Raw genomic sequence first — 12481 nt, forward strand, 5'->3', positions numbered from 1 at the left:
ATGCTGCTTTCTTTTTTCTATTTCTGTCCCTAGGTGTGGTGTGGGACCTACAGGCCAGAGTATGCAGTCAACTCCATTAAAACAGATGTGCACAGTCCAGGCAATTTCAGGTGCGTGGTTATGAATAGCTGTTGAGGTGCTCCAATATTGGCTCCATTATTTCAAATTTGGAGGGTATTTTCTAACTCTGATTCTGTAAAATTTGGAAATCCAGTACTTTTCTTTTTCCTTCTTTTTTTTTTTTTTTTCTTTTTTCTTTTTGAGGATCTCCGAAAGGAGTAACAGAACACTTCAGCATAGATGTCATGTTTACACAACAATAGCCGTGACTGCTCTTATCCTCAGAATGTATGTGACCTAGACCCAGTGCTTGATGAATTCCAACAAAGATGTCACCTCAGAAGAGTGGCTCTATTTAAAGCTAGCAGAGACATTTGTAAGAGGCTGCAAAAGGCTTAGGCCTAGAACCAATGAGTAGCTGTTCCAAAGAAAGATTTCCATTCAACACAGAGGGAAACTTTCCAGTAATTAGAGGTCCCAACCTCTAACAACTTTGGAGCAAAGTTATCCCCAAAGCTCCAGGAGAGAGTACCATGAAGAAGAGGTCAGAGAACAACCTGCTAGGGATGCTGGAGAAAAATTCTGTGCAGAGTGGAAAGTTGAGTTATAAGATATCTAAAATCCATCCCAAATCAGAAAACCTAAGAGAACACTGGATTGAAAGAGAATCAACCAACCAGCATTTGAATGTCAAATTCTAGACCCCCATGTATCTATTTTAGGACTGAATTCCTAATTCCCACCTCTTCGGCAGGCACTAAAATCTTCATCACCGATTCACTGATCAACAGCAGCACCTCTCAGGCATGAGTGTGTGAAAAACAAATTAAAAATTTTGTAGGTTTATTGGAAAACAGAGTTTGAGAACAAAAGAAAACTAATGGGCCAATTTTAAAAGATCTTCCTAAAATAGACATGAACATACTGCCCAGATCATTCACTCCTGGGGAAAAAACTCATGCAATTGTGAAACAATAAAATAGCACATTTAAAATTAAAGAATTTACTCAGCTTGTTCTAGTATCATCATCATCATCATTTGGTGTTTGCCTTAACAGTTTTTTCAAAATTCATTCACTCCACAATTGATTATTGTATGCCTATTATATGTATCGTGCAAGCTAAATTTAGTCTTGCTAGGATATACAAATTAGCTTCTTTTTCGGTAATGAGCAACGAAAGTCCCTGGATCAATTGTCATTATGGTTTTGTAACTTTTAGTTTTAATTTTTCTTTTCTTTTCTTTTTAAAATTTTTCTTCCAGTTTTATTGAGATAATTAAGATACAGCACTGAATAAGTTTAAGAGGTACAGCATAAGGGTTTGGCTTGCATACATCATGAAGTGATGACCATAATAACTTTATTGAGCATCCATCATCTCATATAGATACAAAATTAGATGAAAAAAACATTTTTTCTTTGTAATGAGAACTCATAGGTTTTACTCTCTTAACTGTCATGTATAACATACAGCAGTGTTAATTATATGTATCATGTCATACATTACATCCCTGGTACTTATTTATCTTATAACTAGAAGTTTGTACCTTAAGTTTGTACCTTTTGACTACCTTTATCCAATTCCCCTCCTCCCCACCTCCCACCTCTGGTAACCACAAATCTGATAGCGTTTTCTCTAAGTGTATTTGTTTGTTTGTTTGTTTTTGAGTATAATTGACTTACAACACCATGTTAATTCCTGGTGTACAACAGTGATTCAATAGCTTTAATTTTTTAAAGTTGTCTTTTTCCTTACTGAAGTTTCAGAGGTTAAGATCTAACAATCTGAGGATAACAGAGTATTTATAAGCTCACACAAACGACCATAACAATCTAATTTGTCAAAGTTCTGCCCTACATATCCTCAGGAACCAAAGCATATATCCATAAAAAGCCTAGGTGAATTTAAGTAATATTAATATAGTACCTTGTACATCTGGCATCCTCAGAGAACAAGAGGTGGCACATTAATTTTTGACAGCTAACATTTGTCTCTTGAGTATTAACATTTTTATCTTAACCCGTGGATTAAAATTTCTCTGTTTAAAATAACTTTTCTAACTTCCTCCCTTATTAACACAGTATCCTGAAGAAAACCTAAGCTTTCGTTTTTTGATGACAGACTTCTGTTATGACTATTACTTATGGTTTCACTGTTTATTAGGTTAGTGAAAGCCTCAGAAGCTATAACATGTGGAGTTATTTATTCCTACACTACAGAGCCATTAATGGTGATTTTCTTGACTTTTCAGTTTAGTTTTTTATTAGAGTTTTTCTATTTGTTTTTCTCTTCCCTAGTTCTCTTTCTTGTTAAGGTATTGCCTGCATTCAGCTGTGCCATTCCTCCATTCCAATTAGCTCAGAAAACATATCATTATAATTTACGGTAAAAAATGAATGCAAGCTTTGAAGTAAGAAACCCTTGAGTTCCATCAATGGCTCTGCCGTTTATGAGCTAGTCCTTAACCTCTGGGTCTCACTTTCTTGATATATAAAGTGAGGATTAAATTATCATGAGAGCTGCTAGGAGGATTAATGTTAATGTATATGAAGTGCCTATTACATATATGTGTTTGAAAATTAGTACTTGAATTACTTTTACATGAGAGAGATACAAACAGAAAAAGAGTTCCTATGAATAAAGTATATGGATTTTGCAACATTCCATATTTGCTGACAGTTAAGGGCTTTTTTTTTCTTTTTTTCTCATTTCTTATGTCTGCATAGCTCAAAATGTCAGTAACTGATCACTGGTTAAGTGATCATGTAGGTAAATATGTAATTGTTTTCTACCCCCAATTTTAAATTGAGAAAAGTATTTTATTAGAAATATGTGGAATTATTTGTAACTTTTATTTTCTTTGTTCTGGTCCAAAAGATGCCTCTTTGACTATTTTTCATTTATAATAAGAGAAGTATGTGTTGATTTTTTTAAAAGGGTAAATGGAATGCCAACCTTTTGTCAAGGAAATTATTATTTTCTCTGGATGTAAAGGGATTTCCTTGGCAAAAGGTTGAGGTCACATTTAGTTTTGGAAACAGGCTGCTTCCTGGCTGTGCAAAGTAAAACACATTTTTTAAAAGAACCTTAAAAACTAATAGACATTGAGTTGCTATTGAAAAATTGTGCATGGTGGTTTCTGTAGAAACATTTCTGAAACAAAGGGCGATTTTGTAACCTTATGCTTAAATAACCACAGTATCAAAAGCAAAAGGCAAAGTATAACTATAAAGAATCTATAAAACCATATAAAGCTGAATCTATAAAACCATGTTAGGTCTAAGCTATAATTATTTTATTCTTCCTAACTAAAGTTTTTTGTACTTTAAAATGAACTTCTAAAACTTTAGTATTTAAAGCAAAACCATTTCCCTCTGATATTCTAGAAATTTAAATGACTTCATTTTGGAAATCCAGCTTCTGTTAGCTGTCTACAGTTGCTTCAGGGAATGGTTGTTATGATAATATTTACTATATGATCTATAAATGTGTTTCTAAAGTTATTCAGATATAATATTTCTTTTTTTTAACATATTTATTGGAGTATAATTGCTTTACAATGGTGTGTTAGTTTCTGCTTTATAACAAGTGAATCAGCTATATATATACATATATCCCCACATCCCCTCCCTCTTGCGTCTCCCTCCCACCCTCCCTATCCCACCCCTCTAGGTGGTCACAAAGCACTGAGCTGATCTCCCTGTGCTTTGCGGCTGCTTCCCACTAGCTATCTATTTTACATTTGGTAGCGTATATATGTCCATGCCACTCTCTCACTTCATCCCAGCTTACCCTTCCCCCTCCCCACGTCCTCAAGTCCATTCTCTACGTCTGTGTCTTTATTCCTTTACGGCCCCAGGTTCCTCATAACCATTTTTTTTTCTTTTTGATTCCATATATATGTGTTAGCATACGGTATTTGTTTTTCTCTTTCTGATTTACTTCACTCTGTATGACAGACTCTAGGTCCATCCACCTCACTACAAATAACTCAATTTCATTTCTTTTTATGACTGAGTGATTTTCCATTGTATATATGTGCCACATCTTCTTTATCCATTCATCTGTCGATGGACAGTTAGGTTGCTTCCATGTCCTGGCTATTGTAAATAGAGCTGCAATGAACATTGTGATACATGACTCTTTTTGAATTATGGTTTTCTCAGGGCATATGCCCAGTAATGGGATTGCTGGGTGGTGTGGTAGTTCTATTTTTAGTTTTTTCAGGAACCTCCATACTGTTCTCCATAGTGGCTGTATCAATTTACATTCCCACCAACAGTACAAGAGGGTTCCCTTTTCTCCACACCCTCTCCAGCATTTATTGCTTGTAGATTTTTTGATGATGGCCATTCTGACTGGTGTGAGGTGATACCTCATTGTAGTTTTGATTTGCATTTCTCTAATGATTAGTGTTGTTGAGCATTCTTTCGTGAGTTTGTTGGCGATCTGTATATCTTCTTTGGAGAAATGTCTGTTTAGGTCTTCTGCCCATTTTTGAATTGGGTTGTTTGTTTTTTTGATATTGAGCTGCATGAGCTGCTTATAAATTTTGGAGATTAATCCTCTGTCAGTTGCTTCATTTGCAAATATTTTCTCCCATTCTGAGGGTTGTCTTTTCATCTTGTTTATGGTTTCCTTTGCTGTGCAAAAGCTTTTAAGTTTCATTAGGTCCCATTTGTTTATTTTTGTTTTTATTTCCGTTTCTCTAGGAGCTGGGTCAAAAAGGATCTTGCTGTGATATATGTCATAGGGTGTTCTGCCTATGTTTTCCTCTAAGAGTTTTATAGTGTCTGGTCTTACATTTAGGTCTTTAATCCACTTTGAGTTTATTTTTGTGTATGGCGTTAGGGAGTGTTCTCATTTCATTCTTTTACATGTAGCTGTCCAGTTTTCCCAACACCACTTATTGAAGAGACTGTCTTTTCTCCATTGTATATCCTTGCCTCCTTTATCAAAAATAAGGTGACCATAGGTGCGTGGGTTTATCTCTGGGCTTTCTATCCTGTTCCATTGATCTATATTTCTGTTTTTGTGCCAGTACCATACTGTCTTGACTACTGTAACTTTGTAGTATAGTCTGAAGTCTGGAAGCCTGATTCCTCCAGCTCCGTTTTTCTTCCTCAAGATTGCTTTGGCTATCTGGGGTCCTTTGTGTTTCCATACAAATTGTGAAATTTTTTGTTCTAGTTCTGTGAAAAATGCCAGTGGTAGTTTGATAGGGATTGCACTGAATCTGTAGATTGCTTTGGATTGTATAGTCATTTTCACAATGTTGATTCTTCTAATCCAAGAACATGGCACGTCTCTCCATCTGTTTGTATCATCTTTAGTTTCCTTCATCAGGGTCTTATAGTTTTCTGCATACAGGTCTTTTGTCTCCTTAGGTAGGCTTATTCCTAGGTATTTTATTCTTTTTGTTGCAATGGTAAATGGGAGTGTTTCCTTAATTTCTCTTTCAGATTTTTCATCATTAGTGTATAGGAATGCAAGAGATTTCTGTGCATTAATTTTGTATCCTGCTACTTTACCAAATTCATTGATTAGCTCTAGGAGTTTTCTGGTAGCATCTTTAGGATTCTCTATGTATAGTATCATGTCATCTGCAAGCAGTGACAGCTTTACTTCTTCTTTACTGATTTGGATTCCTTTTATTTCTTTTTCTTCTCTGATTGCTGTGGCTAAAACTTCCAAAAGTATGTTGAATAATAGTGGTGAGAGTGGACAACCTTGTCTTGTTCCTGATGTTAGAGGAAATGGTTTCAGCTTTTCACCATTGAGAATGATGTTGGCTGTGGGTTTGTCATATACGGCCTTTATTATGTCGGGGTAATTTCCCTCTATGCCTATTTTCTGGAGAGTTTTTATCATAAATGGGTGTTGAATTTTGTCGAAAGATTTTTCTGCATCTATCGAGATGATCATATGGTTTGTCTCCTTCAGTTTGTTATTATGGTGTATCACATTGATTGATTTGCATATATTGAAGAATCCTTGCATTCCTGGGATAAACCCCACTTGATCATGGTGTATAGATATAATATTTCTGTATAAGATATAAGGGTCTGATCATTTTTTTAAATAAATAAATAAATTTATTTATTTATTTATATTTTTTATTTTTATCTGCATTGGATCTTTGTTGCTGTGTGCAGGTTTTCTCTAGTTGTGGTGAGTGGGGGCTGCTCTTCATTGTGGTGTGCGGGCTGCTTTTCGTTGCAGTGTGCAGGCTTCTCATCATGCTGGCTTCTCTTGTTGTGGAGCACGAGCTCTACACATGTGGTCTTCCATAGTTGTGGAATGAGGGCTCAGTAGCTGTGGCTCATGGGCTCTAGAACGCAGGCTTAGTAGTTGTGGTGCACAGGCTTAGTTGCTCTGCGGCATGTGGGATCTTCCCGGACTAGGGCTCAAACCCATGTCTCCTGCATTGGCAGGCAGATTCTTACCCACTGCGCCACCAGGGAAGTCCCTGATAATTTTTTAAAGTAAGTCCAAATAGACAAAATGATATCAATGTCTGCTACCTAAATAGTAATGGTGCTAATTTAGATACTTATATTGCTTGAGATCATCTTCCAGTCAGAATAAAGGACACTTTATAGAACCTACGCCACTAATAATGCTAGAAATGTTTTCCACAGCTTAATATCTAATACTTTTAAAAAAATATTCTTTCTAGTGTTTTATTTAGACATTTTAAAGTAATATGGCTATTTTTTTCCTTATTATTCTATGATTTAGCATGCCTAAGCTAAACCCTCTTTGAAATACTGATGTTTCCTCCATTTACCTTAAATATTAGCATTGGTTTCTGATATTTTATAAATGGTGTGGATTTTGGTGGGCCTTGTAGAATTTCTATTAGCACTTACTAATCTTTAGCCCATACCTGGGAATCTATTCAGGCATTTATTTCTTCATGAATTTATAGAGTAACATGTGTAGACCAATGTGACCTTACTTTAAAAGAATCCTGAACATCAGTTAATGATAAAAATTGGACAGTTTACTCATGAATGAAGCTGGTTAACCTTGTAGCCCAGTTGTTTATTTAAGAGAAGTAGTAAAAGATTGTCAGAGAACTCATTAATTGTAAAAAGCTCATTCGGTAATGAAAAAGAAAAAAAAAACAGTTAAATTCAAACAGGAGTAGTCAGATATAAAGTTCATTGTTGGTTACATGATGTTCAATTCCACATCTCTTAGGTATTTTCAATACAAGTGATTATTTGCCGTGGGAATAAATAGCAGTAGTATGATAAAACAGCAGCAGTATATATTTTATATAATAAAGTAAAAATTTCAAGTAACTTACTTTAGGAAATAATCAATAAAAACCTTTATTATCTTCTGTTATTATAAACACAACACAAAAACTACATAGTTTTCATATAGCATGAACTTCATGTAAAAATGTTAATGAAATATGATTCCACTCTTAGCGAAGGGATTCACTTTAATAAATGTATCCACATTTTGAAATAGATTATGTCATCCATCCAAAGATTTGATGTTATAAACAACCAAACACTAATTAGAGTCCTAGGAAAATAAGTGAAGCCCTGGTACATTGTTGACCTAATTATTCAGAATCATATTATCTAAATGGAAGTTTTTGGATGGAAAGAGAGGAGCTGGAATGGAGACAGAGGGCTGAGTGTGCATTAGTTTGGGTGTTGCTGCATGGCCAAATCCCGTGGTGTCTTGTGAAGACTTTCTTGTTTTAAGGTTTGTGTTTTATTTAAATTTCTTTAATATTTTTAAGAGAAATGTAGAATTAAGTCTTGGGTTTGGACAATTTTACTGAAGTACTTATCTCCATATGGTGATATCTGAGACAACAATCCCTTGAAAAAATGTTAATAGAGTAAAAAACAAAAAAGAGCAGCTCTTTCAGCCAATGACCCTCAAATGCTTACCCTGTCCATCAGGGAGCTTGCTTCCCAGCTAGAGGAACAGTCAGACCACCAGAATACTGTCCCTCAGCCAGTGTATAGGGCTTCCTAATGTAGGAAGAGGATCAGATTAAATGAATCAAAGCACCTCTCTAACTCAGAGTCTGTGAGCCTAGAACCTTAAAGACTAGGTACTAATATAAATCCCCGATGTCTAAAATCTTTATATTCTTACATATATGATCACTTTGACCATGTATCAAGTGAACTTGTTCAAACTTTCAGGTGTAAGAAATGACACATTATTATTATTATTATTATTAATCAAATTAATTCAAACTCTAGGCTCCCACCCTAAGCCAAGAGGTGAGAAATTTAATTTCAGTCATTTTCAGTGTACTCCTTTCTAGGGTTATACTGGAATCCAAAGGCATCTCATGAGCCTAGAAATTAGGGAATAACCTCCTTTCCCAGCCTGCTATGAGTGCTGACATCCTTGCAGTCTGATCGCCCTATCTGAAGTCGGGTAGCTCCATTTCCTTCCATTGGTCATGGTCAAGGGAGGCAAGAACCGCCACTCTGGACATTCAGCCTCCTCGACAGCCACGTACCATCCTATCAGAAGTCCTCTCAGGGCCCTGCTCAGAGTGACAGGCACGTCCTTGTCATTCATATAACCTGCCTTTCCTGGGCCCCTCTTCAGTCTTGGGGAGGCCAGTCTTCTCCCTCTCCAGCCAGTGGGCGAATAGATGTAAATTCCTCTGCTCTACCCTCCCCAACCTCAACCCCCAGCCCTTCATACCAGAGAGAGTCCTTTCAATCTTCAAGACTCCTCTAGGAGTCCTCAAAAACATACAACCAAAAAAGTTTTCCTGCCTGAAGGATAGGGGAGTTTGAGAAATAGCTGATGTGGTGATGGGTGACACAGTAGGAAGGAGAACTTTTAGAAATTCGACATGGAATGGAGATAGGGAAAGGAAATGCTTTCTTCCTCTCTGGTTGGTCCATAGTAGCAAATAAACCAAAAACACTGAGCAGTGTTTTTCTTCGTAATGCCCTGTTACTCTCTGCATCTGATCACCATGGCCAGGTGACGGGCTCATTCATTATTTCCGGAGTCCTGCAATAAGCAAAGCACTGTGCTGGGCTTTGGTGGTGCAGCGAGGAACAAGGTATACACAGTATTTCGTCCTCATAGAGATTATAGTGTAGAGAGTATGTCGGGAAGTAAAGAAGGAGAGAAAAATCATTGCACATCGTGATAAGTGCTGTGACAGGCTAGCACAGGTGGGAGAGACTCACGTGGACTGTATTCCAAGAGGACCTCTGAGGAGGTGTGTTGAAGCTGAAGCAGAGGCATGAAGGCTGAGAAGGAGCTAGCCGTGTAGGCACCAGGGAGTAACTTTGCAGGGAGTGTGGTCGGCGGGAACAGCAGGTCCGGAAGAGGGTGAGAGCTTGGCGAGTTTGCATGATGGAGAGTGAATCCGTGTAGTTTGAGCTTAATGAGGAACAGGAGGAGAAACAGACCATGAGGAGGTCTACTGGAAGGTAGGCTGGAGCCATCAGGACGTTGGAGACCGTGGAGAGCAGTTTGAATTATCCTTCAAGCCCCTGGAGGGTTTTAAGGAAGAGAATGACTGAACTTGATTTAAATTTTAAAGCTCCCTCTGACTGCTGTGTGGAGAAGGGGCCAGAGGGGAGAGAAACACTAGGACGTATACACGTCCACACATCTGCCATGTAGGGAGATGTCAACAAGTTAGAACGACCTCCTAGCTTCCCGCCACTCCAGCCCACTTGCCTCCCAGCCCCCTGCCCCCAACCCAAGGTGGCTGAGGTGGGATGGTCCCAGTGGGAAGAGAAGGGAAGGAGCTGGTTCAGGCTTGATGGGAAAACATCACCTCTGCATCACTGTACTGCCCTGTCCGTCCCTCAGATGCTGCTTGGTGCCAGTAATGGGCTGGGCAGTGTTGTTTTTGCCTACTGGGGTTAGAGTTAAGAGGAAATTGACATCTCGCCAACCCTTTCCAGTTACTCAGGCTGAATCCAGTTTCTGATATCTGTGGGGTTCTTTTGGGAAAAAAGAAAATAATTGTTATCTTCCCTATTAAATCAAATATCTATTTAAAGTCTTATATTGAGAGTTATTGTGTGAGGCCTTTCAAGATACAGTAAGAAATCATAATTTTATTCTTTAACCAAATTCTTCTTAAAATAACTGCAATTCCAAATATGAATTATTCACTTATCTTACAAACACATGTAGAGTGTTTATAAATTAACTCCCCATACCAAGCCTAAGATACAGGTAATATTATTATATGCATTTTACCGAAAAGGAAACTGAGGCACAGAGAAGCTAAATAAATACAGTTCATAACCAGGATTCAAACCATGCAATCTGTCTTCAAAATCTGCTTTTAACTCCTGTAGTTTGCTACCTCTGCATTTAAACATTCTGTTAATGAAAAGGAATGGGCTCATTCTACCAGCTGTTTTTTTTTGTTTTAATTTCCTTTTAAACTGAAAGTTCCAAACCCACACAGCTGGCCTACATAAAAAAATTCTGTAGAGCTCCTGCATGGTATGGACATGAGTATCAAATGCTGATGGTGACTTTTGTTTGTTTGTTTCACAGGATTATTGGGACTTTGCAGAACTCTCTTGAGTTTTCAGATGCCTTTCATTGCCACAAGAACTCATACATGAATCCAGAAAAGAAATGCCGGGTTTGGTAATCTTCAGAAGAAGCGGTGCAGTCCTCGGCTAGACTTGCCCACATCACAGAAATGGGGAACTCTATCTGAGAGAAAAAGGGCCAGAGAGGTCACTGATTACGTGGAGGTAGTTCACGGGGATGAGAGCAATAAAAATGAAGCTAGGTTACTCTGGAAAAATGTGGAGGGAGGAGAGGTCTAATGTCTATCAAATCAATCACTTCTCACTGTGTAAATAATGCTTAATCTCTAAAGAGAATATTGCCATTCATTTCTGTTTCTCATATGATCTGCCAGTTTGATGTTTTCTCTTGATGTAGACCGGGATTTCTAATCAAAGGGAGAAAGAAGAGGTGGAAGAATTCAGTTGGCACCAAAAGCACAGCAGTGACGTGAGAGTTAAAAACATGTTGCCGATGTACTTATTTTTACTTTTATTTGCAAAATTTATGCTCCTTCAAAACTCTTCCAAAGAATTCTTATACATATTGGGGCCTTGGGACTTAATGTAGTTTTAATCTAATTTTGCCAATCATCAGTTTTTTTCATTCTGAGAGCATTGTATTTTAAGCACTCTTAGGGCAAAAATGAGTGTCTAAAACTGTTTTTTGTTGTACCTGCTTTGACTGATAATGAGATTCTTGAGGCTCCCTGCAATTTTCTAAGCAATTTCTTGTTCTCTCTCTCTCTCAAAACTTGGTCTTTTTAAGAGATTTGTAGTAATGTGTAAATAATAATTTTTATATTTAATTATTAACTACACTTATGACTAAGTAATTGTTATTATAGCTAATCATTGAATATTGAAGCTTCAGACCAAGATAAATAGTTATGAACCAAGATCTGTAAAGTGATGTACAGATGAAGATTTGAGACTTTTTAAACTTATAAATCATATTGATGAAAAGCTTTAAACACAAACTTTGGGTTAAAAATTGCCATTGGACAGTGGTCTAAAGATACATAAGAGTTGTGGTTTACAAGCAGGATTTTCAAAATTAAATCTGTCCCTGAAGGTGGCCATGATAAAAGGGCAAAACTGCATCTATGTAGCTCTGCATCTCCTTATCTTTTCAGGTTTGTCATCTGATGGAAATATTTTGATAATAAATTGAAATTGTGTACCCATTACTCACTAAGCTTATTGCGCCAGCCATCTAGCTTTGGAAAGCGCATTTCTGAATAGAAATGAGAGGCCTCTACACATCCAATGGACTTGCTTCTAAAATTCTAACTCACCTAGAGTTTTGGGAGGGGGAGGTCTAGTCCCTGATAGCAACTCAGCTCTTAAGGCTTTTATGTTCTCTTTTCCTGTCCTGTTTGCTAGTTTAGTTCATTTCATTACTTGATTAATATTTTACAAAGAAGTCCAAAATCCTTATTTTTCCTAACAAAACATGAAAATGAAGGAACATCCAGAATATGAGTGTTGGTTTTCCTGCCTCTTGAAAAATGTCCATTTACATGTTTTTTAAAAATGGTATTAAAATATAACATATATACCAAAATTTAAAAGCATAAGTGTACAGCTCAATGAACTTTCTCCCACTGAACATGTCCCTGTAGCCAGGACTTCTGAGAAACAGAACATTACTAGCGCCATAGAAGCCCCTTCTCCCAACTATCACTTCACTCTTCCAAGGACAACTACTGTCCTGACTTCTAATATCATCCATTAGTTTTGCCTGTTTTTGTCTTTTATGTAAATAGAATCATTCAGCATGTATTCTTTTGTGTCTGGCTTCTTTCACTCAGCTTTCCGTTTGTGAGATTCATCTGTATTGTTGCATGTGATTGTGGATTCTT

At 37.1% G+C, this 12481-nt stretch overlaps 1 protein-coding gene across 4 annotated transcripts in view; it reads left to right on the forward strand.

Annotated features, from left to right (window-relative positions):
- Positions 1-11806, forward strand: part of MME (membrane metalloendopeptidase) — a 92129-nt gene extending 80323 nt beyond the window's left edge. For all 4 annotated transcript variants that reach the window (XM_057545997.1, XM_007164810.3, XM_007164808.2 and 1 more), the window contains exons 22-23: positions 34-110; positions 10597-11806. In XM_057545997.1, the coding sequence (XP_057401980.1) occupies positions 34-110; positions 10597-10696 (177 nt within the window). In that variant the 3' untranslated portion in view covers positions 10697-11806. The remainder of the gene's footprint in view (positions 1-33; positions 111-10596) is intronic.
- The last annotated feature ends 675 nt before the right edge of the window (positions 11807-12481 follow it).

Source organism: Balaenoptera acutorostrata, chromosome 4 (genome assembly GCF_949987535.1).
Source record: "Balaenoptera acutorostrata chromosome 4, mBalAcu1.1, whole genome shotgun sequence".
In the NCBI taxonomy this organism is placed as follows: Eukaryota; Metazoa; Chordata; class Mammalia; order Artiodactyla; family Balaenopteridae; genus Balaenoptera; species Balaenoptera acutorostrata.